This window comes from Camelina sativa, chromosome 12 (assembly GCF_030686135.1).
Source record: "Camelina sativa cultivar CO46 ecotype springtype chromosome 12, ASM3068613v1".
Lineage (NCBI taxonomy): Eukaryota > Viridiplantae > Streptophyta > Magnoliopsida > Brassicales > Brassicaceae > Camelina > Camelina sativa.
Window position 1 is genome coordinate 14,629,172 of NC_141891.1, and position 19,371 is coordinate 14,648,542.

General features: G+C 33.0%; 3 protein-coding genes and 1 pseudogene across 3 annotated transcripts; 2 read left to right on the forward strand and 2 right to left on the reverse strand.

Annotated features, from left to right (window-relative positions):
- Nucleotides 1-2,286: 2,286 nt before the first annotated feature.
- Nucleotides 2,287-4,127, reverse strand: LOC104771420 (zinc finger BED domain-containing protein RICESLEEPER 2-like). The gene is made up of 2 exons (XM_087479713.1): nucleotides 2,749-4,127; nucleotides 2,287-2,665 (listed from the first exon to the last, which is right to left on the reverse strand). The coding sequence occupies exons 1-2, from the start codon at nucleotides 4,061-4,063 to the stop codon at nucleotides 2,628-2,630; spliced, it is 1,353 nt and encodes a 450-aa protein (XP_087335839.1). The 5' UTR covers nucleotides 4,064-4,127; the 3' UTR covers nucleotides 2,287-2,627.
- A 2,211-nt stretch (nucleotides 4,128-6,338) lies between these two features.
- Nucleotides 6,339-9,936, forward strand: LOC104731737 (type I inositol polyphosphate 5-phosphatase 2). The gene is made up of 10 exons (XM_010451216.3): nucleotides 6,339-6,807; nucleotides 6,917-7,022; nucleotides 7,132-7,236; nucleotides 7,378-7,474; nucleotides 7,564-7,668; nucleotides 7,786-8,653; nucleotides 8,755-8,939; nucleotides 9,032-9,140; nucleotides 9,234-9,382; nucleotides 9,483-9,936. Exons 1-10 carry the CDS (start codon nucleotides 6,778-6,780, stop codon nucleotides 9,679-9,681), a joined length of 1,953 nt encoding a protein of 650 aa, XP_010449518.1. The 5' UTR covers nucleotides 6,339-6,777; the 3' UTR covers nucleotides 9,682-9,936.
- Nucleotides 9,937-10,404: 468 nt separating this feature from the next.
- Nucleotides 10,405-16,072, forward strand: LOC104733518 (UPF0725 protein At4g17990-like). The gene is made up of 6 exons (XM_087479012.1): nucleotides 10,405-10,651; nucleotides 10,774-10,902; nucleotides 12,186-12,390; nucleotides 12,511-12,620; nucleotides 15,630-15,716; nucleotides 15,815-16,072. Exons 1-6 carry the CDS (start codon nucleotides 10,517-10,519, stop codon nucleotides 16,070-16,072), a joined length of 924 nt encoding a protein of 307 aa, XP_087335138.1. The 5' UTR covers nucleotides 10,405-10,516.
- Nucleotides 16,073-16,191: 119 nt separating this feature from the next.
- Nucleotides 16,192-19,048, reverse strand: LOC109127949 (homeobox-leucine zipper protein HDG4-like; annotated as a pseudogene).
- Nucleotides 19,049-19,371: the final 323 nt, after the last annotated feature.

Genomic DNA, 19,371 nt, shown 5'->3' on the forward strand with positions numbered 1-19,371 from the left:
TTCCTTATATATGGGTGCGCGTACAGGTATGTGGTCCATATGTACCTTTATACCGGCCTACCAATCGTATCTAATATTTGTGTTGGATTTGGTAAATTAAAATATACTATAGTTACTTCATATTAATATGTTAATGATCACGATAGAAAACTCCACATTTTGAATGTTTTCGACTGACCGACTTAATCAAATTTAAAGTAAATTATTCGTTTTATAATGATTAAGATTTTTTTGGTTTTATTCGGTTTTTCGTAATTTTGTTTCTTGTGTGTTTAAAGGTTAGCTTTTGTAATAGTTACCCTCTTTCTTAGAATATCTATGGACGTGATATTTAGGAAAGTGGTAATCTTTGCTGTCTAAGTTTATTGATATTAATGGATGATAATGTAAAAAATAACAACAAATTAACGATCTTTATTTAAGTGAACCAAAACAGCATAATGATAATAAGAAGTAATTTAACGTAAACCTGAGACAGCAGTTGAACTAAGAATTAATAAATCCAAATATTAGTTATACCGTCGCACTCGTTGATGATAAGTAAAATTATTTATATTATTTCCCACTGATCAAATTTAGAATTTATGGTTAGAAAAAATTATCCCATTAAATATTTTATGGTCAACCAGTGTCGTCGCGTCCACTTTTTGATTTAAGGTCCACAAATTAAATTAAATAACGTGATTAAAAATATACACAATTTGATGAATCAAACTAATTTAATTGAGTAGGGTCAACCGAAACTTTCTTAGTGACTCTCCTTACGTCCCATATTCGCAAATTGCATTGCATGGGCATCAAACAAAAAATTTGTAACGCGTCAATTTGTTTTATATAGTTATAACTAGATTTGGACCGTGGGTTGAAATACATTTTATTATTTATATGTAATTGTTTATAATATTATTTGGATGCAACTCATACAAATAATTTTTATGGTAAATATCATTCATGGAATGTAAATCTATTATGTAATTTTAACTCGTGCTAAAGTATATAAAACTATTAATCCGTGCTAGAGTGTGTCTAATAGCTTTCGTACTAGAGTATATAAAAATTTAACACATGCTAGAGTATGTAAGTCTGAAAATTATATTATAAATAAAAAAATTTCAATCCTTGCTCTAGCACGGATCCTAATTTTTAGTGAACGTTGTGGTTTATCAATAAAATATGTAGAAAGTAAATTTGTAATATTGTGTTTAAAGATCTTTGGAAACAACTTAATATAGAACTAAAATCTTCCGAAAATACAGATTGGAATATCCATGAATTTATTTGTTACCATTAATATATCAATTATCAATTTGGAACATCCCCAATTAAGGTTGCACCTAATATTTAGGTGTAACCGTTAATATATAAACTAATCTATAACCTATCTATAACCTATTTGTAACCATTTGTAACCATTTATTAAAAATATAAAGTCTATAAAAACCATGTTGTGTACTTCACTTTTATTAAAAAGGGGATACTTAGTGACACTAATTTTCAGTGATTAATTAGATATTTCTTGATTAAAGAAAATAGAAACTATGCTGTCGGAAAATAACATATTTATACATAGTTTTGTAATCCACCACATACAATATTGGACTGGATATTTTTCCGATATTATTTGTAGAGTAGATATCCATCTAATTAATTCACCTGTTTTGGAAATTGGAAATATAACCTTTGTCTTTCGAATATTGTGTTTTGAAACATATATAGACAATTATTAAACTTTTCTAAAGTGAGGATAAAGCGCATGTTCTTGATTTTTTTCGTTGTTTTCTTATGGTTCTTCCAATTCATCATAGGTATCATCTAATATTTATTTAATCAAAAACATTAGTCAAATAAATAATCTATCTATAACGCCGACTGTATGGCTGAAAATATTAGCTGGAGCTAGAAGAAGGAAGACTCCTATTGAGAAAATTAATCGTTATATTTTGTTGCCTACGAAAGTGACATTTTGACTTTTTTTATATACCAAAAAGTAGGCCTGCGAATTTGGTTTATTCGGTTAATTCGGGTCGGTTTATTCGGTTATCGGGTTATTCGGAATCTGAAAACTCTACCGAATCTAACCGACTAATCGATCGGTTCGGTTCGGTTCGGACACGGTTATTTCGGTTCGGAGGTTCGGTTATTTCGGTTTTAAGTGAAACTTGTCAATAAACCAACAATGTCGAACAAACACAACACAACAACAACTAAATAGAATATGATTCATGACATTTAACTGCTTAAGATAGCATACAAGTCATGTTTACAAAAAACAACAAGTTCAAGTGTTCATCAGTCAATCCTACTTCTCTTATACATAAAGAGACTATGGGAGACAATTTACAAAAAACCACACTTACAAAAGTCTCCATGAATGTCACAAAGATATTAGGAGACAATTGCCAAAAGTTAAGTCACTTGCCAAAAGTTAATAGAGAGAATGAGAATTGACAATATACCAATGATCCTTTCCTCTTACCTCTAGGCATTTGGTATATTGTCATTCTCTACTTACTTCATTCCAAAAAATAGTTAACTGTTATGAGTTTTTTTATGCAAAAGATGTAGAGAAAGAGAGACAACCTTTTACTATCATTATTTGGTTCTAGTCTCCCTTGTTCTTCTCTAGATCACGGATCCGCAATTGGATGAGTCGCATTCTGTGTAGCTACACAAGGAAAATGTTGCAAAATTAGTCATTAATCCACAAAAAAGTAATGAAAAAGGTAAGAATTAAGAGAAATGGGTTACCTAAGGACTCATGAAACTGCAATTCTTCAAACATCTGAACTAAGCTTGCTAATTTCTCTGCTTGAATGGTATTCTTCAGCCACTGTTGGGTGCAAACCAACGACTCAACCATAAAAGGTGACATAGAACTGCGATACGGGTCCAAGATCCGACCACTTGTGCTAAATGCGGATTCAGAAGCAACCGAAGATACTTGAACAGCAAGGATATCTCTAGCTAGCTCAGATAAGACTGGGAATTTAGAACTGTTTCGCCCCCACCAAGATAGAACATCAAAGTCCAATCCCAAAGCAGTTACAGTCCTTGCCACTGGTTTCTCCAACAAGTAAATATCTAGCTCACTGCTACATTCTTCATTTGTGCATTCAGCCACCATCTCAGAGTACAGCGTATCCATCTTCTCATAACCATCCTCATCCGACAAATCATACAAATCAGTTGCTGGTACTCCAGCATCAGCTACGACCCCACCAGTAGTTGGTACAACTTGTTCACTTACGCTCAACTTCACCACATACTCTGCATACATCTTCTTCATCACACCCTTAATTGATGATCTTAGATGAGTACTTTCGACACTGTCTTTTCCATAAAGCTTGTCGAAGCAAAGACCAGCAAACTGCATCTTGTTTCTGGGATCAAACACACTTGCGATGATGACAAGCGGATTCATGTTTAGGAGACCATCCCAATATTTTTCAAACTTACTCCTCATCATCATTGCCTCTGTCTTTAGTAGCACATCACCAGTGGTGCTTAGATTGATAAGATTCCTCTCAATTGTCACAATCTCATTATAACAAAGAGTAGAGGTCACTGATTTGCTGGCTGAGAAAGACAAAGTGCAGTTGAAAAAGATCTTCAAGAACTTAACTAACCTCTGCACTTGATCCCAATCAGCAAAATTAGGAGGACCAATACGCTTCTGCCCTGGGAATTCAGCTTCATCACCATTCTCCTCACTATTCTCTTCAGTCTCCATGAAGTAGTCGTTATACAACTTGTCTTCAGCCAGCATCTTTTCAAATGCAACCCTAAACTTAATTGCGGCTGTGAGCATTAGATAAGTCGAGTTCCACCTGGTTGCAACATCAAGACATAAGCTTCCTCGACCTACGTTCCCTGTGTCGACCCTCAACAGAAATGACTTCAACCGATCACCTGATGATCTCACATACTTAATCGCATTTATGATGGACACTATACTCCTTTTTGCTTTGGATAAACCATCCCTCACTATCAAGTTGAGGACATGCGCACAGCACCGCATATGAAGATAATCACCATTACTAACTAAAGCATCAGGTCCTCTCATGATCAAAGCATCAGTGAATACCCTTAGAGCCTTGTCATTCCCCTTAGCGTTATCCACTGTTACTGTGAAGACCTTCTCAATTCCCCACTCTTCAAGACAGGCTACCAAATGCTCAGCAATTGTATCACCTTTGTGATCTGTCACTGGTTTGAAACTGATAATCCTCTTCTGCAACTTCCAATCTCTGTCAATCCAGTGAGCTGTTACCACCATGTAGCTACAAGAAGTCGTGGGAGCTACCCATATATCGGTTGTCATAGACACTCTCTGCTTCTCCTTCCAAACAGCTCCTTCAAAGCTCCTTTCTCTCTCAGATACATACTGTATATATCTGTTGTGGCTGTCTTCCTGCAATGGACCGTATACATGGGAAGCATGTTGCTGCAAAATCTCCTAAAACCCTCAGACTCCACAAATGCAAACGGCAGCTCATTAAGAACGATCATCTCATTCACAGACCTTCTGAACAAAGCTTGATCATACTTGATTGCAATCATTACACCACTGCTATCACCAGCCAACACACTCTGAGTACCACTCTCTAGATGCATCTTGTACATCTTACACCTACTAATGTGATTCTTCATTGCACTTGTTCCATGAATCACTGTGTCACATCCTAGAGCTTGACCACAGTACCGACAGTTGGCGAGGGCCTGATCATGTGCTTGCTGAATAAAATGCTCCCAAACCGGAGATCTATGAGCTGGCTTTTTCCTCGGTTGAGACGGTACAGTAGAAGTTGTAGCCTGAGTTCGTCGTCTCTTCCCACCAACTGGAGAAGCTGTCGGACCATCATCAATCTCTTCTTGTAGAACCGGGTCAATGTTCTCTTCCCCAGAGTCATGAGACATCTGTTAAAAACAACAAGTGAAAAAGATCAGTCCAAGTCTAAAGACTAACACTAACAGTACAAACAAAAGCAAAGATCAGTCCAAGTCTAAAGACTAACACTAACAGTACAAACAAAAGCATAGATCAGTACAAGTCTAAAGACTAACACTAACAGTACAAACAAAAGCATAGATCAGTACAAGTCTAAAGACTAACACTATCGGACATCAAAAGCAAACAATGAAACCAAACCCAACACATACTTAGTTCTAACTACAACAGACATCAAAAGCAAAGAATGAAACCAAGAACAAGACATACTTAGTTCTAACAAGTAACAAGACATACTTAGTTCTAACAAGTAACAACACATACTTAGTTCTAACTACAACTATCGGACATCAAAAGCAAAGAATGAAACAAAGAACAAGACATACTTAGTTCTAATAAGTAACAACACATACTTAGTTCTAATTATAACTATCAGACATCAAAGGCAAACAATGAAACCAAAGGATACTTAGTTCTAATCGGACAACATAAGCAAAGAATGAAACCAAACCCAACGAATGAAACCAAACCCAACATAAGCAAAGAATGAAACCAAACCCAACTATCGGACATCAAAAGCAAAGAATGAAACAAAGAACAACAAATCCTAGAGCTATACAACGAATCAAAGACGGACAACAATAAAACAAAAGGATTAAGACAAAAGGATTACACGATGCTTTAGAACAAAAGGATTAAGACAAAAGAACTTACACTGAAGATTAAACACAAGGTTGATCAGGACAACACAGGATCAGATCAGAAACTCGAGAATCTCTTTCTCTGTCGCCGCTAAGAGGAAGAGTTTAGATAGATTAGGTTTAGGGTTAGAACTAATGATATAAACCGGTGTATTAGCTTATATACCTAGGGTTAAATTTCGGGTTTCCGTCGGTTTTGTCTCTCCGAACCGAACCAAAGACAAAACCGAAATTTTTTGAAAACCATTCCGATCGGAATCAAAAAACAAATATAACCGAACCGAATTGTCCAAATCTCGGTTCGGTTCGGTTCGGACAATTCGGTTCGGTTCGGATTCCCAGGCCTACCAAAAAGGATCAGTTTATTGAATATATTATCCAGATAGCAGCGTTGGTTGAATCGGATTTGGTGGGTTTTTGGTTTTTTATGAGTTTTTGTTGGTTTAATAAAACCAGTGTAACTCAGTCAGATTCTTCCGATTAAATTACGTACCAGTACCTTCAAAACTCTAAATAGACTCAAAGAAACATTAAACCAAAGATCTGGTCGGTTCGTAACTTCGTATATAGATTAACCAGGTCGGTTCGAATAGAGATAACCACAGGTCGGTTCGAATATGGCCAAAAAACCGAAAACACGTGTGAGAAAGAAGGAATTAAATCTGACAGTCTTTATAGTTTTCTTTAATATGTCGTCCCCAAATAATAAATCAAAAACTGTAAACAAAATAAAATTGAAAAAAGTGGATCGCACAAGTTGGAGTTTGGTTCTTTCAGGGGGGCTAACGAAGGCTGTTAAATAACAGCCATAGCTTTACTTCGAGAACGAACCCAAAAAGAAAAAAAAAATATCAGAGAATTTTCATCATTACACCTTTTTTTTTTTATTTTTCTCTTTTGCCTTTGCCTTCACACGTCTTCTTCTTTGTATTACTCTTCACCTTTTTTTTTTTCTTGTGTCTTTTCTTCTTGTTCTTGTTTGTTATCTCTTCTTCTAACCTCCTTTTAAGTCTCTGTGACTCTGTCACTATTATAAATATCAAGAACTCTGACATTTTCCCTCTATTCAAAAATTCTCCTCCCACAAAGAACACAAATCTCAAATCTCTTTATCTGAGATCTGAAAAGATGAAAACAAGACGTGGGAAACGTCCTGAGGTACACAAAACACAATATCAAGATTCTCTTCTCTGTCTTCTTATATGTTTCTTTAATTCTCTCACTGATGTTTTCTTGAACTTTTTTTTTTGATGTTAAAAAAAAACAGAAGTTTTGGCCTTCGATTGTGATGAATAAGTGGTTGAACATAAAACCTAAAGTTTACGACTTCAGCGAAGACGAAATTGATACAGAGCCTGAAAGCGAAGACGATGGTAAGCCTTATCTTATTATTTATCTTGAAATTTTTGGTCAGATTTGGTATATAGTTTTTTTTTTTTTTTATCTTCATTAAATGTAATTTTTGTTGGGTCCTATTTACAGTATGTTCGGTCAAAGACGTCCCTAATGTTCACTGTGAGACTGATGAAGATAGCCATATTAATAGTCGTCGAGGAAGCGAAGCTGATCACGGCAGTAATATTTCAGGCAAGTTTCTTGTTTTCATTTATATAATTATATAAAATAATATCGACTATTCAGAAACTTTTCAGAAATGAAAAATTACAGACGAATTCTAATATTTTGTTTTTCTTGTTTTATTTTTATTATTTTCTTGAAATCCTCTAGATAGTGGTGGTGGTGTGAGGGGTGGTTACCAGAGGAAACACCGGCGAGGCAAATCGGAGACTTTGAGAGCTCAATACATTAACACAAAGGATATCAAGTAAGGCTATTTCTGTAATTCCATCTCTTTTTTTATCCCGGTGAAAATATCTCTCAACTTTACTCATGTACGTATGGTGAATTATATAGAGTGACGGTGGCTTCGTGGAACGTCGCCGGAAAACGTCCTTCCGATGAACTCGAGATTGATGATTGGCTCTCTACTGATAACCCTTCAGATATTTACATCATCGGGTAAGTTAAAAAAAAGTCACGTAGCTCTTATTTTATTTTCTTGTTTCTCAAAAACAGAGTATTTTTCCTCTGTTTTGATGAATTTATAAGTCTTTACTGACGTAAAATTTGCAATAGGTTTCAAGAAGTGGTTCCTTTAAACGCTGGGAACGTTTTTGGGGCAGAAGATAGAGGTCCAATTCCAAAATGGGAATCAATTATACGTAGAACGCTGAACAAATCCCATAAAGAATCAGTTTATGATCAACCACCAAGCTGCACCAACAACGTTCTTCATAGATCTCACAGTGCGCCGTCGTCTCCTAAATTAGCACAACAAACAAACTCCATTATCGCTGATGTCATGGTCGAGAATCTCGTTGCGGACCACTCGCTTGACTTGGCTACAAACGAGTTTATCGATGCTGCAACGGCTTTACCGAGTCTTGAACCAGAGCGGAATCCTAACGTGGACTGGCCGGAACTAGCTTTAGATGGCAACCCTCAGATAGTTGGATCAGAAGGGAAGCTAAGGAGGGTGTTTAGCAGCAACGCGATGCTAGGGTTTAAGCTACCGGAGAATCCAACAGGAGCTAGTAGGTTTGCTTCGGAAGCAAGACACTTGAAACGGTCACGGAGCTTTGAAACGTTAGAGTTGAGTTGGAATGATCTGATTCTAAAAGAAGAGAATGATAACAATTCTTCCTCTTCGTCCGAAGCGGAAGAAGCTGCCAAAACCCTGTCTGATGATTCATCAGACGGTGATTCGTCTTCCGATGATGACGAGGAGGAAGGAGACAAGATCAGAAATAGTTACGGATTGCCTGAAGATTTGGTGGAGGAGTGTCGGAAAGTGAAAGATAGTCAAAAGTATGTAAGGATAGTAAGTAAGCAGATGGTTGGGATCTATGTATCGGTTTGGATCCGACGACGGTTAAGAAGACATGTCAACAACTTGAAAGTCTCACCGGTTGGAGTTGGCTTGATGGGTTACATGGGAAACAAGGTACCACTAAAAACCTATCTCTGACTTCCTTTCCAAGTAACCCTACCCAATATAAAAACATGCATTCTAGCACTTGCATAATATATTTGATATGTTTGCAGGGATCAGTGTCGATTAGCATGACATTATATCAATCAAGAATGTGTTTTGTGTGTTCACACTTAACTTCCGGCCACAAAGACGGTGCTGAACAACGCCGTAATGCTGACGTGTACGAAATCATACGTCGGACTCGTTTCGCCTCGGTTCTTGACACCGATCAACCAAGAACGATTCCATGTCACGAGTAAGCAAACTAATAATCAAGATTACAAAACACAAAGCATTAAACGTTTTTTCTTTTACTAATTGGATTTTTATGTCGGAAATTTTCAACAGTCAAGTATTCTGGTTCGGAGATTTGAACTACCGACTTAATATGCCAGACGGTGAAGTAAGAAAGCTTGTGGCACAGAAACGATGGGATGAGCTCAAGAACAGTGATCAGGTTTGGTTTAGTTTGGATATTACTTTGTTAAGTTTGTCTTCATATTATAGGCTACTTTTTTAAGCTAATAACACAAAACATTCAATTTAACAGTTGATAAGAGAATTAAGGAGAGGGCATGTTTTTGATGGATGGAGAGAAGGAGCGATTAAATTCCCTCCTACCTATAAATACGAATTCGATTCGGATCGTTACGCCGGAGAAAACTTGAGAGAAGGAGAGAAGAAGAGAGCTCCTGCATGGTAAGTGAATAAAAAAAATTTAGAACATTTTAATGGTTACAAAACTTATGTGATTCTTAAAGAGTTGTTATTTTGTTTGGTGTGTGTGTGGTATTACCAGGTGTGATAGAATATTATGGCTAGGAAAAGGAATAAGACAAGAGTGTTACAAGAGATCGGAGATAAGGATGTCCGATCACCGGCCAGTGACTTCGATATTTAACGTCGGAGTTGAAGTTTTTGATCACCGGAAACTTCAAAGAGCTCTCCACGTTAATAACGCCGCTGCTTCTGCTGTCCATCCTGAACCTTCTTTTTGAGTCTAGGTGCCTCTGCAAAAAGATTAATAATTTTCTACACTAATTTGTGTGATTTATTTTTTATTACATTGGAATATTTTATTTGGGGCGTTTGATTTTTTGTTCTTGTTATGTAAAATCTAACCAAAAGTCTTTTACAGTTTTACTTGTCTATGTATATGAGCCTTTTCAAGGTTTAATATTTTTCTTCTTTCAAAAAATTGTATAACGATACTTATATTTAGTTGATCCTACTCTGATAAAAACCATTTGACATTTGCAATTTTGCATAACAGATGCTCAAGAAAAATATATAACAAGATTTAGTAGATACAACTTGGAATGTGAACGTGTTCTTATAGACATGACAAGATTTCGATCGTTAGGAAGATTCAGACTTTTGGTTGAGTAATTCACCTTATCGTGTGGTGTTGTTCATGACTTGTGTACAGTTTCAGAAAGTAGCTTTAAACATCAGAATCCGACCTCTATGGAGATGATTTCTATGGATGACTTGTGTACACTGAATGCAACACATGAGCTACTGCTAAACCAGAGTTTGCTTTAAGACTTCATGCACAAACAGAACCGAGATCGTGGCTCTATTGGAATATGAGTAGTATTGGTTTACTTTGGTTATTGTATTTTGGTTTAGTTTCTTTAGTATATATTTTACGATTGACAAGTAATAACAGAATTATCTTATGGAAACTGAGGCCCATAAAAGGGCTTCAACTTGAATTATCAGCCGAGCGAAGTTGAGTTGAGAACAGAGAGGTAAACCTAATCAGCCAAGCAAAGTTGAGAATAGAGGGAAAACCTAATCAGCCGAGACAAGTTGAGAAATTTCGTGACGATGAGAGAAGAAGAAGAGGCTGAGAAGCAAGAAGAAGACGACTATGAGAAGCAAGAAGAAGACGACTATGAGAAGAAAGAAGAAGAAGAGGCTGAGAAGCGCAGGAAGTTTTGGGCTCTCGTGGGGGAATCCGAGGTAATTTATTCTTTCATCTTCTTACCTTTTAGGTTGATTTAAAAACTCTGTTTTTGACCGGGAGGATCCGATCAGCGAAACCCTAAACTGATTTTATTGTTGTTGTATGATAATACGAAAAGGGGTTCGATGTTGAGCATTTGATGAAAACAAAACCAGAATGGTGTATGCTCGATTATGAAAATTCTAATTTCTCCAGTGAAGTCTTCCTTTATGCTAAGTTGGGGATCCTTAAATACAACATGTTACAGGTGAAAATTTTGATTTCTCCCATCCTGATCTCGTAAATACGTACACAATATCATATTTTTTTATTTATTTTTTTCTTTCCAATCAAATGATTTCAGGTAGTGCCGTACTAAGGTAAATTGTGGCTTAGGGCGGGTAAGTAAAATATGGCTTTTATTATTAGAAATATCAAAAAAAAAAAATTATTTTAAAGACAATAATGGTGAAAGAAAAAAATATTCTAAACCACAATTTTTCTATCATTTTCTTCTAAAAAATCATTCACCAAACACACATAATCAAGCTCTAAAACCAATTCTCTTTCTATAGATATGATAGCCAAAGAAAGGTGAAGCAAAAAGAGTTTATGAGTCGAGTAAACGACACAGACACGATGAATAATCGTGAGAAAAATAGGTTATCAATTGTTCACTAATCACTATTCTTAAACCCACAAGTAGTTTCCTTTATTTTTAACAAGATTAAATCCCACGTATACGACAAATTCTCAATATTAAAATTTGAAAATTAAGTTAAATCATCCATGTAATTATATAAAATTATATTAAATATGCTATCAAATTATTCATCGATTGAAAAAATTAAGAAAATTACATTAATTTTTTTATTTTGATTCTCATAATTTTCTTATATTATGTAAATTACTAATTTTAACACATCAAATTTGTATATTTTAATCACTTTTCTGTATAAATTTCTTTTTACGATATGTTTATAACAAATAATAATTACAATTAAACTACATATATTTTTCTTATTAATTGCACATATTTTTCTTATTAATTGCATATTTTTCTATTAAAATTAGCAATTTAATAGATAAATTTCCTATTAGATTTAATCATATATTAGATTACTTTTGGTTTTATATACTTTACAAAAATATTAATTATAATCTTTTTATTTTTAGGATTTTTTAATTTTTCTATAAATTTAAAATATTCACATGTGTCAGAATATTCTTGATATACTTGACACATGTCGCGATTATATGAATTACTAACTTAAAAAACTAAGCTTTATATAATAAGATTATCTTCCATTAGTATTATTGTTATTAGATTTAGAGTATAAAACATGTGTAGAAATTTTCTTATATATTAGATTTATTAAAATTGTCATGGGCTGCTCAAACCAAAAAACCCACTTTACATACACATTTATCTTATCAATTTAAATACATAAGCCTAGATAGAAAAAAAATGTGGCCTAACAAATTTTTAATTTTTGGTGGCTTAGGGCAATTGCCCTTTCCTCTTGCCTGTAAGCACGGCACTGATTTCAGGGGACGAATTTGCAGCTCAGTTCCATAGAGAAGTGCAATACAGAAACCAACTATGCATACTCGGTTTATTCTATAACTTTGGTTGCAAAAGATCCAGCTGCAGGTGGTTCCCTTGTAACTTTTCAGACCAGGGTTTTTGAGGAAGGCCTCATTAAAATCAAGACCCTGACGGTCTCTATTGCAAGAATTAAGTCCGAGCCACGAGGTAAAGTAACACTACATTTAATTTTATATCTTCAGAGAGTAATAGAATAGTGGTTCCTCTCATTCTTGTACCATTCTAGTTTCCCGTAATAATCTCATCATGTGTGCTTAATTAATGTAGTGGCTAACCCCGAGCATCATGGATCTGTTTACGATTGCGCCCAACTTAGATTGCCTGATGAGTGGCCGTCATCAGAGGATGCTTTCAATGATAAAAAACGATACTATGTGGTAATTAAGATATGGCAATTTCGCTTTTGCTTTTTTTTTTTTGAAAAAATTAGAATACATACCTCAATCTTAATAGGTAATTTGAACTCTATACTAAATCTTTTAAGTCTTTGAAATGTATCCTTATGGGCTGAACTAAATGACTATTTTGTCCTTGATTACAAATTAAATTAAACTAAATACAATATAATTAAAGAGAATTTGTTAAAAATACCCCTTTTGATATATCCCTTTTCAAAAATACCCTATTTTCTGGCCATTTTTATTTCTGCCCTCTTTTAATTTTTAATGACCATTTTACCCTTAGATGAAAATTATTTTATTCAATAAAAAGAAAAAACAAAATTTTCCCGCCAAAAAATTTCCGACATATTTTCCCGCCAAAAATTTTTCGAAAAAGTTTTCCCGCCAAAAATTTTTTTGTCAAAAAAATTTTGATAAAAAAATTTCGACAAAAAAATTTTCCCGCCAAAAAAAATTTACAAGGTTTTTAAAAGGTTTTATAAGGTTTCTACCTTATAAAAGCCTTATAAACACTTTATAAAGGCTTTTACAAGATTTTTTAAAGAGTTTTAAAAGGTTTTTTAAACAACTTGTAAACGCTTTTACAAGATTTTTAAAAGGTTTTTAAAAGGTTTTTAAAAGGTTTTCAAATGGTTTTTAAAAAGATTTTTAAAAAGTTTTTAAACAACTTGTAAACGCTTTTACAAGATTTTATAAGATTTTTAAAAGGGTTTTAAAAAAATTTTAAACACCTTGTAAATGCTTTTAAAATTTTTTTAAAAGCGTTTACAAGGTGTTTAAAAACCTTTTAAAAGCATTTACAAGCTTTTTAAAAGCATTTACATGATTTTTTAAAGCGTTTACAATGTGTTTAAAAACCTTGTAAACGTTTTTAAAAGTTTTTTAAAAGCATTTACAATGTTTTTAAAAGGTATAAATTTCAATATTTATGGCGGGAAAAATTTTCGATTTTGGCGGGAAAATTTTTTTTTGGCGGGAAAAAATATTTTTTTCGGGAAAATTTTTTGATTTTGGCGGGAAACTTTTTTGGCGGGAAAATATTTTCGATTTTGATGACTGTACATTCTTGTTGTCACTCAAAAAGGGTAATTTGGTCATTTTGTATATAAAGAAGGGTAGTTTTAAAAATGGTCAACATGAAGGGGTATTTTTAAAAAGGGGTATGGAAAAAGGGGCATTTTTGAGAATGCCCCATAATTAAATTAATTTATTTGAAAATTTTATTTTTAAAAATAATATGTAAACTAGATATTCGGAATTTTCTGAATTTTTTTTTTAAAATTATGAATTAATTTATATAATATTAATCAATAACAAAAAAATTAAATTAAGATAAAATAAATAACATATACCCTTAATTAATAATTAATTAAACATTAAAAAAATAAACACAAAATAATTAAACTCATCATTGTTAGAAAATTATTTTTAAAAATAACTGTTTATATTTTAGATATTGAAATTTTTTTGATAATGATGAAGTAGTTTATTATGGAAAATATTAATCAATAAAAAAATTAAAATTTTTTTTTTTGATAATGATGACGAAGTAGTTTATTATGGAAAATAAATTAAAATTTTTAAAATTAAAATTATGGAAAATATTTTAGATATTAAAATTTTTTTTTGATAATGATGATGAAGTAGTTTAAAAAATAAATTAATTTTTTTTTGATAATGATGAAGTAGTTTATTATGGAAAAATTAATCAATAAAGAAAATTAAAAAAGAAAATTAAAGAAAACTAATCAATAGATAATATTATTTTTCATTTAATAAAAAAGTTTTGAAAAATAATTATATATTTTAATTTATTTTGAAAATTGTTAACTTTAATAAAATAATAATAAATTGTGAGATTTTAGAAAATAAATAAACAGTTCAAAAAAATCGACTATGTAACAAATCAATTAATAAAAAAATAAATCGACTTTTTAATATAAGTCAACAAAGAAAAAAACATAAATCAGCAGGAATAAAATATAAGTCGACAGTTAAAAAAGTCAATCATATTAATAAGTCAACTTAAAATAAAATAAGTCTACTAAGACCAAACAAATCAACGGGAAAAAATTATAAATCAACAAACAAAACAAATAAGTCAACATCATCAAAAGTCGACTTTGTAAAAAAACAATCAAACAAAAAAAAAAAGTCGACAATTTTATAATAAATCGATGGAAAAATAAATAAGTCGACAAAAATTAAACTTAAGTCAACCATTCAAAATATCGCCTTTATTAATAAATCAATATAGAATATAATAAGTCAACAATAAATAAACAAATCAACAGAAAACAAATATAAATCAATGAACAAAAAAAATAAGTCAACAGTTAAAAAAATCGACTATGTTATAAATCCACTAGCCATAACATAAGTCAACTGTTCTAATATAAGTCGATGACACAGATAACTAAGTCAACAGAAGTAAAAAAACAAAACGATTGTTAAAAAAATCGACATTATAAATAAATCAACCTTGATTAAAATAAGTCTAAAACATTGATATATATATATATATTATAAATTGTATAATCTTGAATTATTTATTTTTAAAGAAAATTAAATCTAAATAATGTCAATAAAAATATTTAAATTCTTTTTCTTTAACCAAAATTTTAAGATCAAAAATTTATTCATGTAATCATTATTTAAAATACAATAAATAATTTTCGTTATAATTTTAAATTATTAAATAATTAATTCCGAATTTAACAATTTTAAAAAGTAATTTATTTTTAAAGTTGATTTATTTTTAAATATAAGTTAAGTTTTTATTGTTTTTATTTAATTGTTAAAATAATTTAATAATAAAGGTAATTCTGTCCATTTTCATTCCAAAATGTGTAGTTTTCAAATAAAAAGATTAAGTGTAATTTTCAAATTTCTTTTCAAATATAGTATAGTTTTCAAATTGTCCCTTTTTTTTTTGCACATGACACACACAGTTCAAATGTAATTGTGATTTGTTTGCTTTTACAGCTGAAGAAGTCGGAGCTACGAAAACATGACTGGATTCGTCTGTACATGGAACTTGCATTCCTCCATGCAAATGTATATCTTACAAATGTAAGAACCTTATTCTTTTTCAATGACACCTCCATCAGTAGCTCTCTTTTAACAAATAAATGATAGCACTGTTTTGTTTTTTTTAACTCTTGTTGCAGCCTAATCTGTCAAAACTGGTTATTATGAAGGCAGTGGTAGAAACTGAGGAAAATTTGAAGCCGGCAAGTGAACGACTCAAGGCCAGAAATGCTGTTTTCTACATAAGGTATAGGTACTACCCGAATAAGGGTCGGGCTCCTAATAAGAGTCATGGTCACAAGCCTCCCCGTGATCGTGTCGCTATAGTTAAAAAAACCATGGACAAGGGACGCCTCACACTCCAGTTTGATGTTCGGTTTGCAAAAAGTCTTCTGTAAGCCACTGACTAGGTGTTAATTAGGTGTCCTATTAAGCTCTAGTCCAACTCTAAATTATGAGTCTTGTAATACTTTGTAAGACTAGCTATATCCATTTGAACTTATTGTGGTTTATATGGTTATTCTCGTCTCTTCCAAATATTTTTACCAAGATTTCTTTGTTTTGGTGTATGTGGAATATCTGAGAAAATCACACTTAACTGTTGCAAATTTGAATTTCAAGCGAATAAGTCCCAATCAGTCATTTTGCATTAAATATTCGAATTTTGATTTTGAAAAAGTATTAAAGATTTTGAAATCTCACTAACATTGATCCGAAGAAGAGAGGTGTTGTTTCCAGGATGTGATACATTAGCGATATAGGCAACTTCTTGAGACGAACTCCCATTGAACAAGATCTCCAGCTTCAGCAACCTTTATGGATCAGAAAAACAGAGGAAGAAGATTCTAGCGTTTGACAAAAAAAAAAAAGAAAAGGAAGAAGATTCCTTACCTGAGAGAGACGTTTATTGTCACGGAGAAGATCAAAGACTTTGTGATGAGAATAAGGAAGATACGTGACTGACACGGCACAAGGAACAAAACCATCACTAACTATCCTGGTTACGATTCTCACTGTGTCCTTTGTTGATGCTTGTCCGTACGAATTACTTATGTTCATGCAAAAAGTTTTCACCATTCTCTGTGACAGCTTCATCAAGTTCTTCCTCGCTGCTACAGAAGGTATCACTAACACGGGAGAACAGATTAAAAAACCACATTTGGTTGTGGAAGTATGATGTTTTACTTGTGAAACAAGTTATATACCTCCAAGGTCAGTGATGTTTGTAGCCATGAGACTAGCCATCCTTTCACACTGTCTCTTCAACACAGCTAGCCATCGTTCAGCGCCAAAGGCTACACCGATCTTCACATACTCTCTAACAACCTCGTCCTGTTCTTGCTTCTCTTCTACTTCCACGTGCTCTACCCATGTGACCTCGAGTATCCGTTAGCCGTTTCTTGAATGATGCAACCAGAAGGTTTTGTCCGGTATAGTCCAATAGTAGTAGTAGTAGCAGCAGTTGAAGCTGGTTTGACAAAACCGCGGAAGCTTTCGATCGGGAAATCTATAATTATCCATTTTACTTTTTTCGCCTTTCGCTCCACATATCGAAGAAAGTAACCTTCTCTTGTTGGTAGTAATTGATATATCATGGTTTTTAGGTGTTTTTAGTCATGATATAAGTCTTATCTATAGAGTCTTTTTGGTGTTTTTAGAGTCTTTTTGAGTCTTTATAGGATTTAACATGGATGGGAGCTTAAGGGAGCTAAATATGAAAATTTGGAGCTTAATCAAGCATTGAGGCTGAGCTACGAAGTTGGGAGACAAAATTTAGAGAGTGCATCGATCGACACAGCGTATGCATCGATCGATGCTAGGCCAAAAGAAGAATTTGGAAGTTTTCCCACAAGTTTTGAAGATTTACAAAGCTGCCCCAAAGTTTTCCATATTTGCATCATTAGTCCCTGGCCGTATTTAGGAATATAAATAGGATTTTTATGGTCATTGTTTAGACCTAAGCTTTATTTTTCTCTGCAACTTTTGAGAGCAAAACCCTGTGAGATTTTTAGAGAGTCTTTTGGAGAGAAGAATCAAGACTCCTTCAGATAAGATTCAGAACTCCTTTATTTCTTCCTTTAATCTCTTAATGCAATTTATTCAGAAGATGTTTTGTGTTTCATTGATTATGTCTGAATAGATCTGCTAGTTAGGTTTAGGGTTTCTCATTAGGGATTTCATGGATTGTTAGATCTGTTAATTTAGGATTCATTATCTTTCTTGTTCTTCATCATAGGTTGTTTTTAATGCTAGATCTTTGATTAGTCATCTGGATTTAGATCTTAGGATTATTGATTGATATGAGAATATAATTGATTTTCCTGACAAAAACCTTTGGTGAGCAAAATTACCTCTTGCAAAGAGATTTGATTTAGTAATTTTGTGAACTTATCTAAACCTGATTTTATTGCTGGTTATTAACTTGAATTTTGCAAAGAGATTTAGATTTTCTTGTTTAAAACTTAGATAATATTTGCAGTGAGAACTGATTTATTTTGTAATTGTGTTTAGAGTTCAAGAATGGTGCTTAATTATTGAATCCTGCTCGTTTAATTAATTGATCTAATTTTCTATGATTTCCTGAAAATTTCCCTAGGCCTAGCGTTTATTCCTATTGATTAACAACTCTTGATTTTCTGTTTTATTCTGCAATTTAATTAAAATATTTTTGGTTTAGCATAATTAAAATATTATTAAATATATTGTGTGAATCTAGAGTTCTTGTGGATTCGATCCCTAAGTACTACAATTGATCTCTTAATTTGAGAGAGTAGCTCAGGGTTAAATTTGAGCATATCAGTAATGGAGATACTACTTGAAACCCTGCATACATCTCTTTTCAAAAGAGAGACAAAGACTTCACTACCAGATGAACTTATTTGATCACTCTATGTACTAAAACAGAATTACTTCAAAAGAGAACCATTTGTTCCAGACACTTTAGAAGATATGATCTGAATCAATTTGGCGCTTGACACTATCGGGCAGAACAGTTCTGACCATTGATCCTTGGAAGTAAAATTGTAACATATCTATGTTAAGATGTGTGTTTTTAGAAAATGTATTTAAAGAAACGTGTTTTGACTTATTCTTACAGCATCAAGGAATGCTTTGACGAGGGTTATGCTGTTCATCATGACAACTGCTTTAGCTCTTGAAGCTTCTCTGCGAAAACGACCATCATCATCCATTGGAGGCCATAAGAACATCTTCTTATACTCTTCCTCGTTCAGACACACACTCTCATTGCCTAATCGCTTCTTAGTCCACAAGGGCTCATTGAAATCACACATGATAATTAATTCTTGACAGCAAGAAACTGCAAGTTCCATCGCAATAGCCTTTTCTTCTTCTGCAATCAACACGTCGTTATTAAAAAGAATAACATTTTTTGTCCCATGTTAAAAAGAATAACATTTTGTTACTTGTTAGTATGCGTATATACAAATCATCTATAAAAATATAATCACCTATGTATCTCTAAAACCATTGAGTATGTAAGGATAGTAATTAAGTAAGCCGAGGGTTCGGATCTATGTATCATCTGGATCCGATGACGGTTTAGAAAACGTGTCACCAACTTGAAATACTCACCACCCAAACTTATCTTTCTCTCCAAGCAATCCCGATAAAAAGTTCTTTAGCTCCTTCTTAATATATTTATATGATTGCATGGACTAGTATCGATTAACCTGAC